Source organism: Molothrus ater, chromosome 3 (genome assembly GCF_012460135.2).
Source record: "Molothrus ater isolate BHLD 08-10-18 breed brown headed cowbird chromosome 3, BPBGC_Mater_1.1, whole genome shotgun sequence".
NCBI lineage: Eukaryota > Metazoa > Chordata > Aves > Passeriformes > Icteridae > Molothrus > Molothrus ater.
In genome coordinates, this window is record NC_050480.2 from 103,324,213 (window position 1) to 103,341,982 (window position 17,770).

Genomic DNA, 17,770 nt, shown 5'->3' on the forward strand with positions numbered 1-17,770 from the left:
CTTTGGATCTATAAGCTATTGACAGCTGCAGTCAAACTACTAGACAATAACAAAGAACCTACTTAAAGTGAGATCTTGCATATGGGCCTCAGAATTCCTATTATGTACTCTTCCACAGCTCTTTACACATATTTCAGTCTTGCACATTTGAAGTAATGGCAGATCAATAGCTACCTCTTAATATCTTATGAAAAAAAAAACAGTTTGGGCTTCAAACTGGAGGACTGCTTCTCAAAGGCATCAGTAGAGAAAAAAATATGCTTATTGAAGGGCACTGTGGATGTTGAAAAATGAACTAGTACATCAAAGCAAAATTGCTTGAAAGTGGTAAAATATGATTTCCTTCTTTCCTATCGAACCCCAGACAAGTATTTAAATCTCCATAACTGTAGAATTTGAATGCAACCTTGGTAAAAGAGAAAAAAAATAGAATGAAAAGTCCAAAAACCAGAATACATTCAATGAAGAAACAAAAGCAAAAAAACCAACACCCTCCAATTAATGGAATTAACAGAGACAATAATTTCCAAGTTTCCTGTACCAAAGATGATATTTTCTGGAAAAGAAGAAACTGGATGACTTTCTAAAGAGACACTAATTCATAACAAAACATCAGGATGTCAAATCTAATCTCCTGAAATAATAAGGAAACATTTCAAAGATTCTGTATGCATTGAAGTATTGGTGAATTTTGAAATTTAACGTATCATTTGTAGCCCTTCAGAGATTTCTCTTTCCATTTACTCAATTTAGGTAAAAAATTTATTAGGAACTACAGTTTAACCCTAAAAACAAAATGTTAGTCTAAATCCACAACTTAACTAAATAACTTACCGAAGTCTGGCTAGAACAACCTGAAGAAAATTCAGCACCATGCTCAGCTCAGCTCCTCGACATGCAGGCAGCAGCATAGTAAAGCCATCATTTAGCAACTTTTCCTCAGAAAGGCTTAAGTAGCAGCTGGTCTCAAACACTTCCTGGACCCCATCAATGTAGGTTGATAGCAGAGTCCAGAGATTTTGTCTCTGTGTGTAGTCATTTTTGGTCACTAAAAACTCCTTTGCCCTCTCACGGAAAGCATTTGAGACTTTCTCGGCCAGGGCACTAATGTCCATATTCTTCTCAACATAAATTAAAAGGAAAGCAAAATGACCTCTCCAGATGAGAGCTCTCCGAGCCGTGGTGATGGAGGACGGAGTCAGGAAATCCAAAAGATCCAGCACCCGACTCACGATATCTTCTGTCTCCACAATAATTGCCAGCACGAGGAACAGGCTAAAAAAGTTCTGCAGCCCCACCTCTGTCAGCTCCTGCATTCTCTTCCGATGGAACTTGGAATAAATTCTACATTAGAAAAACAAAAAAAAACAACCCAGGAAAGAGAAAGTTTCTTAAAGTATGCAATTTTCTATCTTCTTGAGTGACTAAAATTGTATTTTCATGCTTTTAGTTTATGGTTACCCTCTTCCAGTAACCCTTAAATTTTAAATACTCTTTATTTCTTATTACTCTCGTGATTGCTGGAACAAACATGCTCTTTCAGTTTCTGCTTTTGATTTAAAGAACACATTGTTTCCATTTGGAGGTGCAGCCTAGCCCTTCCCCCTTATCTAACCTCTAGTACCAAGCTGAGCACAATGTTACTACTACTACTTCTCTCTCTGATGGATGTCCTCCCCTATATACCTTCAAATCAATCAAGTTTAGCCCATGAGGGCTTCTAGGAAAGGGAGCTGTCAAGTGGCATCTCTTTGCAGCAGCAAACCATTCCTGTACACCAACTTCTTTCCTGGAAACTTCTTCATTTCCACCTGGAAATCAGCTACTGGTTTCTGCTATTATGTTATAGTGCTGCAGCTGCAGTGATAAAAGTCTCACCTACCAAACCAGCACTGCAGTAAAAGGAAGATTTCTGCTGGAAAATTCCTTTTCTCCACAGTGCTTTGCCAAAGCCTGTATCAACTTGTATTGCTCACCTATGGTATGGACAGGTTTGAAAGAAAACAGAGAAACTGAGGCCTTTGGGAGAGAAATGTCTCTCCAGGTAGGAAGATGTTAGGAAACTTTATCTGCATTGCTTACAGCACAATGCTCAAGTCATACACAGCTGATGGTGACAAGCACTGCAACTTTGAAACTTTAAAGTGGTTGCCAAGAAGGAAAAAGCTTACACAAAGAGATCTTTTCTGGGACCTTTGCTTGGATGTGAACTTTAATTTAAAAATCACCATTCCTACAGCAGAGGAGTAAGATGATAATGGCATAACTTTTTGATGATTATGTTTAAAACTTTGGGTATATCCTTCACCTTTAATTTAAAATAAGTCCCACCTACAGTAGTTAAACATCCAGAAATGCTGTTTTCCTATTCTGTCACCTGGAAAATAGTTGGAAGTTGAGGTTATCAAATCTAGCCACCAAAAATTACAGCAAATCCAATTAATGTTGTTTAGTAGTAAATTACTACTGACAGGCATTTATGTTTTTCATGCATCAATTAATGCTTGGTTAGCTACTGAAAACAGAGTTCATCCCAAAATCATAGCTGTAGGCTGTTAAATTTTGCTACTTGTGTAATTGATTTTTTCAAGGTAGAAATGAAGAAAACTGGTTCAGCAGACTGATGCACTGCGTGTTGTATGTTATTACTCCCCCTCTTAAATTAGGGAAAGTAACAAGCTATAAGAGCACAAAATTGTAAGTATAATTTTATTTCAGTATGAACAGAGTAGGCTAATTAAAATTTAAAAAAAAAAGCAAGACACTGATACAGAATCCAACAACATATTTGTTTCTACGTAGTTGCAACGATTCATAAAGCCAAACTTTAGTGACTATAACAACTTCTGAAGTGTACATAGACATTAAGCATACTGTTCTTTTCTGATAGCCAAGATAACCCTTCTTTTCTGGAAGAAAAACACCACAACTTTGTGAGGTGTGTATATATGTGGGCATTTTTTAATCCTTATTACTTGTGTACATGAAGATCTTACTAATGCTTAATAAAGTTTTGATTAATTATATTAATATTTAACAAAATCTTTTCAAAAACTCAAAAGCCTAAACCAGAACTATTTCTGTTTTCTCTATCTAATGAAAAAAAATTTAACAAGTCTGTACTAATCATTACAACTGCCATCTCATTACTATAAGAAAAGTCTTACTTTTTTACTAAGCAGTTACTTACTTTTGTACTAAGATTAATACACATCTAAAACATCAAGGGTTTCATTTAGAGCATATATATTTTATGGTTTTTTATATCATGACTGACTGTACTTAATTAGTATGTTCCAAGATTAAGTGAAATATTAAAATCCTCACAAAAATATTATGAGAAATTTAGAAAACCACTGAAAAGAAAATATTTAAATGAAAATGCAGGTCTAGCAAGTGTCAGTCTGCATGTTCTTGAACAACACATGGCTTACATGCAGCTCAAACACAATTTCTGTGCTTTAATTACATTATCTGTCTGGCAACTGGGTTGTACCACTGCACTGGTTGCCAGTCTACCAAATTCCTGGCCAGTGGGACGAGGAATCATCCCACTCTATGGATGCCAAGGTGATTCTTGGACCCAGTTACAGCCTCAGCTGGCAACAGAAACTTCAGGGAACAACTGCTTCTTCAAATTATGAGTCACCCTGGATCCCTCACCCCCTTCATTTTGTCATGAGCAGAGTGCCCTCTGCTTCCCATGTGGCTGGAAGGGCCCCTAACCCACTACACTTGTTACAAAATGAGACAAACTAAATAGCATCCATACCGTCCTTTAATTTGTTTCCAAGGATGCACACCATTGTTTTCTTCTTTCATAATCCGTGCCAAGATGCTGAGGAAGATGAAGTAACTGTTGCTGGAGTTGTACAGAGAAGAGACCTGCTGTTCACAGCAGCAGCGCTTCACCAACTCAAGCATTGACAAAGAAGTCTTACTAATATTTGCCAGATCCTTCAGACCAAGCCAAGGAACAGTAAAGCAGCTGTTCTAAAAGAAAAGATGAAAAAAGAAAATATTATAAATAACAATAAATGCCAATATTACAAAGGTAGTAAGATGCACTCCTTCACAGGAACAAAAGGATATATACCTACCGTGGCTAAAACAATAAAAATGCATTGTAACTGTGTGGAAAGTATTTTTACAAGATCTTAAATTGTGTAGTCCTGATGAAAAATAGGACTTCAAATATATTACCATATTGTATAATTTCATAATGTAATGGACCATAACAAATTTACACATGATTTCATTACACAAACATAGCAAATTTAAGGATACTGTCATTGATTAGGCAGTTTTACACAAGTATAGCAATCAAGCTTGGCTACAGGAAAATCAGAATTAATCGGCAAAAATCAAGGACTGCCTACATGCAATTCTACATTTTTATATATTCCTCTACTTACCAGATTCTTGCTGTAATAATCCCAGAGTATGGTGACAACAGATAGGTTCAAATCCCAGAAACTACACAAAGTCAAACAGCACTGAAGGTGCATTCGTAGGTGTTCCTCCAACACACCAGCCTTGAACAGGAGGTAACAAATGAATTGTAGGATACATAAAACCAGTACTACCAGACTAATCAAAGTAATTTCTTAATATAAAATATATTTTTAATTATATACTGTTGAGTAAATGCATCTTCTAATACAAGCAACGAACTTGAAGATAAAAGCTGACAACTGCACCCCGCAAACCAGCCAATGCTGGTTCATCCCATAATCATAGAATCACAGCATCATTTAGGCTGGAAAAGGCTTCTGAAAAGGTTCATAGGACAATTTGAACACAGTGAAGCATTCAGATAGTAATTGTGGGATAATGAAAGTGGAGTTATTCTCATCCAGCTTTTGGTAACAAAACAGAACTTTCATGGGAGGTAGGATATTAAGAGCTTCATGCTCTGAAATAAAACCATGCATTTAACCCAGCCTATTTTAGGCAGCTACTTTAGGGTGATAATTCCCCTAAGGGCTTTATTGTCTCCAGTGCCTGCAAAAGTGGTTTAATGGACCAACTTGTGTGCAGCTGTCTTAAGAGTAGACTTTTACATGTGTGAGTCAGTCTAACAGCTCTACCCCATGGCAGGGGTGTGGGAAGTAGATGATCTTTAAGGTCCTTTCCAAACCAAACCTTTACATGATTCTATGATTTACTCACAGTGCTACTTCTTATGACTTATTATGTCTTGAGTGGTTCTTTTCCTGTTTTCAATGCCACACAAATGAGTCTAACTCCTTAACTTGTCTCTACCTGGCTATACATTCACGTGGAAAACTTGACTTGCTACACTTTATCACAACACTGCAAACAAGTATACAATCACCTACAAGATCCTCTAACCATGTCTGCCTTCTCTTCTCATGAACAATTAATGTAGGGCATATGGCTTCTAAAGTGGTAAAACAACATGAAAATTGAAAAGACATTTTCAGTTGTCACAGAAAATTATATATTCAAGACATTACATGTAAGATACAAAACCCAATGAAACAGGAAAGTAACTTTCCAGTAAAGACTCATTAAAAATATCCAGAATAGTAATTCAAATGTAATAAAAATGACTACAAATGAAAGGTGATACTTAAGTATTTTTTTAATATATGACATAACTATTAATTGAACAGACTTGCCAAAAAAACCCCAATCTTGCACGAAAAAACAAGGGACAGAACAGCTGCTCTTTTTTTAATGAATAAAAGCAAGAGTCTTGATGTAAAACAAAAAATCCTACAGCTAAACATACCTATTTCTCTAGAGGGATCTACCCAGTTACAAGGTTGTAAAAAAAACAACCAACCAAAAATGAAACAAAAAAACCAAAACATAAACCATTCGAAAATTCCCAGAAAGGGAATGCTTAGTCTTGAAGTTGTATTTTGAATCTAGAGTTATGTTTAGGTTCTAATTCAACAAACAATGACTCCTTCAGTTAAATTAATTCAACAATAAACACAGCAGTTGAGCATCTTCAATTTGAACCGTTATTTATCTGTCCAACTATAGTTTTAGAACAGTTTCCAAAACCATGATAGCACTGAAGGCTTTATCTCAAATTTAATAGAAAAGAGTATCCAGACTTCAAATATCCCTGGGATTAATGGATTCTCTCATTGCTCTTTTGCTTAAAATGGTCTCTTGCACTGCTGGAAATACTATCAGCACTCTTGAGGTAGTCAGCTTTTAATTTATCACAGAAGGGAGGAACACCTGATACTATCAAAATGATAGTACTATCTAAACATAACATTTTTCTCTTATGACCTCCTACTGTAGTAACAAAATTGGTTTTCCTAGAAACCCAAGAAATACTTCTCTATCTCTCTTAAGGCAGAATTAAACAAAAAATACAGTGAAAGTATAACAAAATTGAGGCAGAAATGAAACAGCACAAAGCATTTATTTTCTAAAATGAGAAGTCTAATAAGACAGACTGCTATTAGTTCTTGCAAACTAAAAAGCTTTTGATTCTCACAATAAAACTTCATAAACACAAATTCCTCTTATACTGACAACCCATAAATCTAGTCAGTTTGATGTTGCCTAGTAGACAAATACAATTATGATAATATTACTACTACAACAATTTTCATTTTGCAGTACAAAAAGAATTGTAAACCAGGTTTTTTTTCTTCTTTTGGATGAGAATTCCAAATTACAAAAATGGTAGGAAACACCTCATACAACTAGTTTCCCCAAAAATGCCCTTTTTTTGTGATAGACCTGGGAGTTTTTTCACATGAGCAATTTTCTTCAACTCTTATCTACCTGGAATTTTAAGAGAGCAATTTGTGGCTGAAGAACTCAGCTGTTGGTCAACTGTTGAGGCTGAAAGGATATATCCAAGGCAGAAGCCCACTGCATTTGCCCAGGTATCCATGACTGCTCCTATCTTCTCACAGGGTGCTTTTGGGTCCCATCACTACTGATCCCGTAGGATGAACAGCACCTTCACATCTTTTCCTTGCTCAGCAGCAGGCTGACTGAATCTTAAAGGAGCTCCTGTCAGGAACAGGGCATTATAGGGGCACTCCTCAACCACCTTCACCTGGACAGGCAGCACCATCTTCTGGAGGTCCTCATCACACCCAAAATGCAGCGTATCCTGGATTACCATGCCTTAGGCTCTCTACTGCCTGCATGTGGACCACTAAACACAACAGTATTATTGAAACTACCAAAATGCTGCAGATTAAACACTGGTTAGGCATTTTTGTACCCCAATACTCAGCTGTCCTAAGGATGTTAAAGCTAACTCCAGCTTCTGCTGGCTCACGATGCTCTGGTACCCTCAGTGGCTGCAACAACACCTACTGAACCATATTTTCACAGCATAGAATTTGAAGCTCACATGAAGAGACTTTAACAGTCATTGTTAGGAGATTATCAATTTACCTTACAAATGTATGTTCTGCACCTTTTTCAGATGCTTTTGAATACACAAAACTACACATACTTTATTTCTTCTTAATTTCCCCCCCCATTCAGTGTAAATTGCCGTTCTTATGAGCATGCACAGTCTACAAGCTATAGGGAAATTAGGGAGCAACAAGCACAAGATTATGAGGCTGATGAACATAGTACTAAATATGGTTAGTTTTTAAGTTGCCATATACCTAAAAATGAAGTTTTTTAACTACCAACTCCTGCCCTCTCTAGCAAACGGGCAATTCAGCACTATTATTTCTTTTAATTTATTTTGCACAGCTATTGCTGTGCATCTTTAGTAGATAACAGGCTATATGCTGAAAAGGATGGCTCAGATAGGATTAACTAATAAAGTCATGCCAAGTGTTAATAGGCAGTATCATCAATTCTGTCCTGCTGTTCATTCAAAGAATACTATTATCAGTTTTGCTTTTTCCCCCTTTTCAATGCTCCGTTTCACTACTGACTTCTTGATATCTCATTGTGCTTCTCATTACTACATTTTTTGGACTCAAAAATACTTAAGAGATGCAAAAGGATAAGATAAAAGGTAGGAGGGGCCACTTGAAGCTGACAGATCAACAGAGGAGATGGACATGTCTACTGGCAAAAGAATTTTCCTTCCTAGGCACTGTCAGGAAGGCTGCTGTGCAGGGTTAGGGAGCAGGATGTGTGTTTTAATAAAGTACTCCATTCACTCGTGCATGCACATATAGGAATTAATGCTCCCCCAGGAGCACTTCCCTCGGGCAGCTAACTCCATAATGCAAGAAAAAATAATGAACAAATAAAAAAGGGAAATAAACTAGATGGCTCCTTAGATGGTTGGTAATAGTTACAACCACGTCTTTAGCAAATGAGGATTTGTTTTAATTCCAACAGTGGTTGCCTTTGGAAATTAAAACACATATTTGCTTCATATTACTGTGTCATGACTGACTCAATATGCAAGTCTTCTGAACTTGGCCACTTAGCTGCCTTTCTAAACTATCTACAGTTCAATACTTTTTTAACAAAAGCATTAAACCCCACATATTTTATATATGTTCTGTTTCAAAGTAATCTTTATTCAAAATAATAAACACTCACAAGAAAAGGGGATTATTTTGAAGAAAAGGACATTAACTACAAATGTGTGTCTCAGGTTGCTGCCACACAGAAGATGCAAAGAGGAAGGTGGCTAATAAGCCACTCAGTTTTTATGCATCTTATCTAAATCTCCCCAATTTCTCTCACAGAATGGTAAGTGCATCCAATAAGTAATGTCATCACTTGGGGTTTTAATGTATATGCACAATTTGTATTTTCAGTCATATACTGTAAAATCATTCAAAAAGACTTAATCTTTTAAGCTGATAAAGTACAACTACATAGCCAAACATTAGAGTTTATGTTTAGAAATCTGAAAATTCATGCTATCATTTCAACTCTCCTAAAAGCCACAAATATTTTCTTGTCAAATAGTTGTAAGACGTATTGTTCCATATTCCAGCTTTAACTACAGTTGTTGCTACTCCGTGAGCAAGACAGTTTTATAATCCAAAAAACTGGAAGAACTGATTCCCTTTCTGCTTTCCAAAACAGAACTTTGCAGGATTTTTCTTAATTTCATATGCCAAATGAAAAAATAAACATGTTTATTCTTGTCTTAAACATACAGAAATAAAGGAATTATTTTTACAGGCATTGCCGATACAACATTTGCAATTTGTGCCATGCAACTTCAGAACAAATTTACAGAGCTACAATGTAACTTATTTTAAAAACTTGATGAACAGCATATTTAAAAGCATATTAAAAGGAGGTCAATTCTGACCTCTGGGCCATGAAGCATTGCATTAACAGTTCTGCAGAAAGAAAAATGATAAGGTATGAAATGAGTGCTCAGAAACTAGAACCTTATCAGTAAGAGTTTGATTCAAGCCTGTAAGACAAATTGCTCAGCAAGGCAAGTCACCTTCCTGCTGTGATGAGGATATAGCTGAATTTTCAATGCAACTGACTATCTCCTTCATCATGTCTCCTCAACTTGATATACTTACATTCAGTATCTGATTTACATTTTCTAAGCATCCAGTTCTTATTCTGAATACATCTTGTCTAAGAAGCCATATACTACCCTTCCAGGATAATTATCTTTTTTCTTTATCTGACAATTTAGCATCAAGCACAAGCACTTTAAAGCAAGTGGAACTGCTAACAAGGAGGGAACTGTACACTGTCATAGTTTAGCTATGTCAAGGTTGTTCATTCACCAGTGATAAAAACACTACAACTCCAAAAATACACTTGTTAGTTGGACTTTGTTTCATGCACTGTCTTTTCCTGAAAGCATCCCTGACACTTTCCTTGTTCATTATTCTTTCTTTTATGCACTTACTTGAGCATCAGTGGATTTTTTAAGCAGCTCCTCCACAAATTTCCAATTGGATTCCTTCTGTTTCTGAAAAATAATTATCAACATGAAATAGCATTTGTATCCCTTACAGGAAGCACTATGTAATTAACACAAATGTAAGTAGACGAACTATTTCCAGATATATTTAATTTTATGACAGAATACAGTAGTCATCACCAAAAAGAGCTTTTCTGTTCTATGAACGTAATTGATATCTGTCCTAAAAATTAGCCCTCAGAAAGCTAATAAAAGTAAGAAGTATGCAACTTGAACCACTTTAGGTGACTCATTTGCAATCCCAACCTTCACTTTTAATGGAGATGCAAAAGAATCAGGCATTTGTTATTAGCCCAAGCAGTATGCCTTAGTTTCTTTCTTTAATGTTCTGTAAAAAGGAAGCTATAAGGAGTAAGAAGGAAGAAAAGGTATAATCTCACAGTTTTTTGCTTTTTTCCTTTCCATCTATTTATGCAAAGCAGGAAAGAAAAGGGTAAAAGGCTTTGCAGCTAAGGCCATTTTCTCAAGAGAAAAAAAAGAAAGCAACAAGGCCAATATACTTACATTTCTAGGAGATTCAACAATCATCTCTTACATACAGCCACATATATAGCCTCTGTAGATAAGTAGATGTGTGAACATAGTACTTCCATCATTGTCCTGCCTTACTTGTTCCCTCCACTACCACAGCTGTTTAGCCTTGTACATTATTCTGCAGATAGCTGTCCTTTAAACATCAGCTTAGAATTTACAATAAAGAGCATTTTATGCTTTGGTAAATATAACTACTTTCCAGCAGCAACACCATTGCTCTCCATCATCCTCTGCTACTGATTAAACTGATTAATGGTGTGGCTTGGTGACAGATTCACACAGAACTCCAGAAAGTACCAAAATAATTTAAAAAATTAATTCTTTTAAAAAATGCACTAATACTCATCCAACAATATTTGACTACTTGGTGACTTTACATTTACACCACAAGAAAAAGAGAATACTGAACAGACAGACAGACAATGATAGCAAGTCACAGCCCATAGACTGTTTATGGAACAAATATAAATGAAAGGACAGATCTACAGAAAGTTACACTAAAGCTGAGATTTCATGATTCAGGAACTTGACCTGTATCAGTTAAGAAATTCCCACTGCTTCTTCCTCACTCTGAGCTCCTCTTTCTGCCCTCACAGTTATAGCACGCCACTGCTCAGTTGTTCTGGTACTTCTGTTTGTGGCACTACAAGCCAGAACAGTGAATCAACACAGAGCTTTAGGAGAGTAAGAAAGAATGAAAAAGGGAATAGGGCCTGACTTAGGTCACAGGAAATGGAGAGCAAAAATTGTGCCAGAACAGCAGAGGGCATATCATGCCTAGGGTGGGGAACAGGATTTAAGCTGTTACTGATGCCAAAGGCTCTGTATCATGAAACCAGAGCTAGCATCGTGTCAGGAGGACATTGCATCAACAGACAGTCAAGGAGTAAAGGCAGCACTTCAGTAACAGGTAAACCCAGGGTTAGGAACAATCAGCATTTCTGGACAAATCTGGCCATTATGTACATTCGATTTTTGACTGTGTTTTAGAGCCTGATGTTATGTAAATACCTACACACAGGCAACATCCTACTGCAGATTTCAAGGAAAGCTAAGGAACTGCTAAAAGACCAGTTTTGGCAGCAATAAGTAGCTATTAGAGTTATGCTAAATGTCTATGAGAGGACTGAATGTTTGAATCAGCCTGCTTAGAACATGTTTTTAGCAGTTCCATAGACCAAGGACACATGTTTTATACAACAGGTGTTTACTGCCAAAGTTCCAGCTTGTCTGCAGTATGCAGATCACCTTACAAGATCTTGGAATAATCTAGGCAAACTCCTGACACCAGCTGGGATTGATTACAAGAGTGCACCCAAGTTCAGTCCAAACTCAGGAAAGAAGGACACTAACCACCTGCTGCACTCTTTTTAGTTACAATTCTATCTATATTTTAACAGACTTGCTTCATTCAAATCCCAATAGATTTATATCCAAACAGTATTCCCTACTGCACTGGCAATATGGCACAGCACCTGTTTACCATTGTTTACAATCTGTCCCTGTCAAAACATACACAGAACCTATATCTTTGACTCCAAACCACATGTCTTAAAACATCCTCCCTCCACCCCAAGAGAGTCCTAGAAATCAACAGAACCCAGAGACCTCACAGTGCATAGAAGTGCTGCTAAAACCAAAAACTTGAGCTGAGTTTGCAGGAAGAAACTTTTGCAAGGACTAACAGCTGAGTACCTGGAAAAGCCATATTAGGCTTCTTAGCTGGAAGTCCATGTTTGCATATCTTGCCACAGTCATTTCAGATTATTCTATTCAAAGGCAAGAATTCTTAGCCCCAAGTAACTCTGCCTATATTACCTTAGCCTACAGGATATTAAAATTGACCCCTGCAATGTTCAGAAGTGGCAAATTTTCTCATCAGGTCCCATCGGAGTTTTAAATATACAAATCCTACTCTTCAGAAGAGTGAAGTGGGACCTGGACAGGGGAATATGGAAAGAGACACATACTGTACATCCCTCAGAACAGTCTCTAAGAAACCTGTCCAAAAGTTTCTAGTTTAAAAATGTGGTTTCATGTATGCGAAATATATATTCAAGATATATTAATCATTGCATATTTGAAATCGTGTTTTATGAGCTAAAGGGGGAAAAAAATAAAAAGAAGCAAGTCTGAAACCTATTTGGAATTTTAAAAGCTTTCATAACAACCTTACAGCCATGCAGACCACATTAAAAAATTGAAAATCTTCCACAGATGACATAGGCTTAGAGGCAATTTTTGCTACAGAGCACATGAATAACCATCACTATGACACATCACACTCCCACCTCTGATCAGAGTTAATTAAAAGAAGGCATGTGTCATAAAGCCATTGCATCATATGTTTAATCAACAAAACAGGACAACAGAGTCCTCATGTACTTGTACTGACTTCACAAATTCATATCACAGACTGTTTTACCTTATGATGTTCAAAAAATATTTTGAGGTTGCAATTCAAGGAGGGAACAGGACCTGAAGGGATGGTTACCATCAACCTGTCTATGACAGATTATATTACTGTGGTGGGTGAAAAGGCCCTGATGTTACTGGTAAGATTTTTTTTGTATGAGAACAGGGATCCCTGGACAAACTCACAGTAACTCAGAAATGCAAAGCAGAGCTAACAGTTTGAACATAAAGACTACTGGAAACGTCAAGAGAAGCAGGCACAGGATGGTCTCATGATTTACAAATCAAGACTTGGAAATTCTCTTCTCCCAGGTGGGGTCTAAAGGAAAAGTATTATTTAATCTTGGGCAAGTCACTTCCTGTCACTGTGTCTCAGATTCCTATTTTAAAATAAGAACAACAGGAATCCTTTTTCCCATTCTACATTTTTTTGGCTTGTGTAAATAATACAGTGCCTGGAGCAAAGAAAAAAATCAATCTCTCATGAGGCTAAATACAGAGTATCTATCAGAGTGAGATACAGGAAAAAAGCCCCAGTGATAAAAGTAATCAGTATCACTGTATTTGGATTAGGGAATTAAATATAAGAAACCCAGTATATATGTGTGCTTCACACAGATTTCTGCATTTCACCTGGGAATAACCTTTTCTCACTTTCTAAATTCCACTAAGAAGCAGAAGTGTAGTAATGCTATCTTGCAAGGTCCCTCTATAATCCGCTCTGGACTGTGTCCCTCTCCCCCACCAGGCAGTAACATGCAAAACCAAGGGAGGCTTGGGACAACCTTCAGTGTAACAATCAGTCCTGGTCTGCAACTTTACACTGTATAAATGTGCAAGAAGTTGCTTCACTTTGCCACATGATAACAAGCAGCCTTCCATGGCCTCCTAAAGGGTTTGTAAACTGGCAAACAGAAGAAGCATAAGCATGCCACATCCCAGCAAACAGACACGGTCATGAGTTTTTCAGTGAAGTATTCAAGAACTGAATTAACACACCTTTGCTACATTTAAATTTTTTAAAATAAATTTGCAAATTAGAAAATCCAAGTAATTCTAAATTTTTTTGAAAGTCTAATTTTACTTAGTATTGTAAGCATTCTCAAAATTTCAACACTTTTTCATTTTCTATTTACAGACTTACTGCATTTAAAGACAAAGAAAGGGATTTTAAGTTATCAAAATTGCTCAACCTGCATGATCATTCTTCCCTCCTTACAGATTTGCAGTTCACAAACACATTTCCAGGTTTTAAACTCTCATCCTAAATCAGGAATGGAAATCACAGTACCAATTTTAACATAAAGAAGGTACGTAAGAACCCATTTTAACGTAAAGAAGCCTTTGCAGTTTAAATATGCATTGTTAAATTACAAATAGTTAAAGACAACTCGTAATAAAGGGCAATTAAGCCTAGTTTGTGGAAGATGCCACACAGTTTATGCTTGGAAAATTAGGAAATATGGGCAATGCAGCCAAAAGGTTAAAAAAGCCACCATACTAAAAAATTCGAAAATCAAACAAAGAGACCTCCAACACCCCCCTCCCAAAAATAAAAGAAAAACCACAACAAAAAAAAACCCCAAAACAAACAGAAAAAAAGAATAACAGTAACAGCATAAAAGAACAGAAGGAGAAATGACAGAGGATGGCATGACCAGAGTCCCCCTAGTGCAGAAAACACTGCTGGGGAAAAAAACCCAAGCAAAACACACTACACCAAAACCACCCCAAACCCCCCAGTTTCTGGGTCCTCATCCACCTCACTGGCTTCTAACAAGCTTCCTCTATACACAAGTAAGAAAAATTGTCCACTTTTATACATCTCAAAATGGATGAATTGCCTCAGCATGTGCAAGCTTCCTAAACCAAAACTTGAATTCAAGTCATTAGACAGTGTCTATTGGTAGCATACCAACATAAAAATGAAGCTGGATAGACAAATATATATATATATATATATCTTATGATGTTGTGGCTGTGATGCAAAGGTAATGCAATTAGAGAGATTTAAATTTATCCAGAGCAGAGCTATCACTTTAGAAAAATAAGTGGCATTAATAATTACACAGTCAGCATTTAAGGTTTATACTTCATAAACCACAAACTCATGTGCTCAATTCCTAAAACAACAAATCCAGTGAAGCATTTATGCTACAGGCAGACAATCTTAAAACATATGCTACATCATTAAGTATATGTGCTACTGACTAGTTGGGACATTTCAAGTTTCCTTCACACAGTTCTCTACTGAATATTTGGTATGTAACATGAATATGTCTGGGACTCCTGGAACATTTACTGACTTGTACAAAGTACATCTTAACACTTCCAACCTAAAACCAACTTTTTTAAGGAGTATGAAAATTCCTGCATTACAAAATGAATTGCTTTCTGTCAACAAAAATAACCAAAGAGATCAAAATCAATTATAGTAACTCTTAGATATTTAGAAAAAGGCCATACCCACCTTTTCATCTAGATTCCCATTACGGTCAAACTGGTAGAGCGGTGCCAGATGACTCAACATCCACCAGCTAAAACTCAGTGGGTCTTTACATTGAACTGTGTCAAACCCAGACACACTTTCAGAAGTACTTGGCTGTTCAAAGATATTCTTTAGGGTTGTGTTCACCAAGCTCCAGAAACACTGTAGAAAATGCAAAAGGTAATTTGAACTGTCTTCAATAACAAAACCTATGTTAACAATTTTCTCTACAACACTGTCCTATTGATTAATTTGCTTTTACAGAGAAAAAGCAAGATGACAGTCATTTAAAGAAAATAACAAAAAGCAGTTCTGAGTATTACCACAGAAAACTCAAGGCTACCTTAGAAAGTCCTCTCTCAAATGTCAGTAGAAAGCATTGTGAAAGGACAAGCTTGGGACACCAGTGCAATACTTCACAGGCAAAACTACAAGCTGATGGACTGATGACATGCAGATAGGATGGTGCCCCAACACTCACAAGAGAAAGATTAGAGTTCTTTAATGGAGAATTGTTATAACACAATTCTGAAAAACTTCTAATGCCAGACTATCCTAACTAGGAGGAATACAGTAGGTGGTAGAGAATCAGTCTGAAAGACAGCAAACAGAGATTCCAGTTCCCTGTTTTGTCACAGTCTGTTCCAGGACTGACAAACTGATTAATTCGCATTGACTCAGACCCTTGCCTATATCACAATATTACTACTTCTTACAGCCTGTGCCTATCTTTCCTTCTTTTAAGGAAGCTCTCTGGGACTTCTTTGCATGTGTATTTCACCCACCTTATCTAGGTCCTGGTAACAAAGACAGAAACACAAGCTAGCTGGATCATTGTTCTGACTGTACCCATGTTTTTTCTAATGCCTTGAAATGAGTCACTGCATGACATATCACAGAAACTGCAAATAAACTTTTTAAAAATAAGTAACATGACTTTTTGTATTTTGCTCTTCCATAAAAAGAATAGAACTTTCACAGTATATTCCTTTGCTTTGCTTTCTTTAGCACTAGGAGTGCTCCTCATCAATGCCCTAGGTCATAACCCAACAGCACACTGCAAACCTAGAGTCAGGATTTCATGCACATTCAAGACAGTGACCCAAGGTATCACAGCTGGCATGCAGTTCTCCTGGAGCAAATATGAGTTCAGTTCTACCCTCAGATCTGTGCATTCATGGCCATATGGGAACATCTGGTGACTGCACGTGTTAACAGCATTCTTCCTTTACCTCTGTATTAGACCCTTTATTCCTGTGGTCCAGCAACTGAATAAGTAGAATCCATAGCTCTTTAATGCAGGTACAGGAATAATGGCTACTGGTAAGAGCCTCAGAAGGTCGCACCTGAAAGAGAATATAGAATAAAATTATTCACAGAGTGTTAATTTTTGAAATGGTGTTTTATATATCAATATTTCTTCTTGTCTTGGCTGTTTGGTTTGAGGGGTGCTTTTTCAGGTAAATAATACAGTTATAGTAACACATTAAAAGGCACATTATTTCACTAACATCCCAAATATCTCTCTCATACAACATAGACTCTTTCCTAATTCTACATAAATTATAGTTTGTGCCATTTCCTAGTTTCTTCTGATCTACTCTCAGACATTAAATAATCCCATAAAAATGGTATTCCACGTCCTAAATGAAAAGCAGTTACAATAAATTCTAATTCATTGTCTGAGAGTAGGGAAAAGAAAATGATTGATTACATTTTCTTGATGTTCTTGAGAAGAAAAAGATTTCAAATTATTTACCAGCTATTATTGTTATTTTTAACTGAAAAATCCTTAATGACTAGGCATAATGCTAGTAGAATATGTTGTTGTTGGCATGATGAGGATGTTAATGTTCCCACAACATTTCACAAAATCTGCTTTTCGGTAAATTTACTGCAAGGCATTCTTTTAATATGCAGAAAACAGCATATTTCAAGTCATGTACATTACTTGATTACTATTCCATATTTAACAAAATTCACTCAGACTGATGCATTCCAAATGCAAAATAGTCTTCTTGTGATTCATCTTTCAATTCTACATTCTCTCAATTATGAAACAAAACACAACAGCAAAAAGAAGTGCTAAATACATAAAGAAACTCTGTATGCTTTAATGATTTTAAGATCTACCAGACCTGTATTTGAAATAATCATACTATAGATAAAACTTCACTTACTCTGTCCTTAGACACATGAACCCACTGAACAGTATTCAGAAGTGGCAAAAATTGTGAGAAAAGCTTTGCTTAAATAGCTCAGTTCAGCACTTTTTACCTTCAAGCAAGGACACAATGGCAGAAATGTAGAAAGAAAAGAGGGAAAACAAAGCAGCTTATACTCATTTTATCCCTAAACAATGAGTAGTCCTAGATTGAATAATCAACCTACACGTCTCTAAAGCAAACAGAGGGGAATAGGTACCTGGAGAGATTAAT

General features: G+C 36.5%; 1 protein-coding gene across 1 annotated transcript in view; it reads right to left on the bottom strand.

Annotated features, from left to right (window-relative positions):
- MMS22L (MMS22 like, DNA repair protein) overlaps positions 1–17,770 on the bottom strand; it is a 90,036-nt gene that overhangs the window by 56,625 nt on the left and 15,641 nt on the right. Inside the window, 6 exon segments of the mRNA XM_036380964.1 lie at positions 835–1,344; positions 3,773–3,993; positions 4,416–4,535; positions 9,821–9,883; positions 15,315–15,494; positions 16,565–16,678. Of these exon segments, the coding sequence (XP_036236857.1) occupies positions 835–1,344; positions 3,773–3,993; positions 4,416–4,535; positions 9,821–9,883; positions 15,315–15,494; positions 16,565–16,678 (1,208 nt within the window).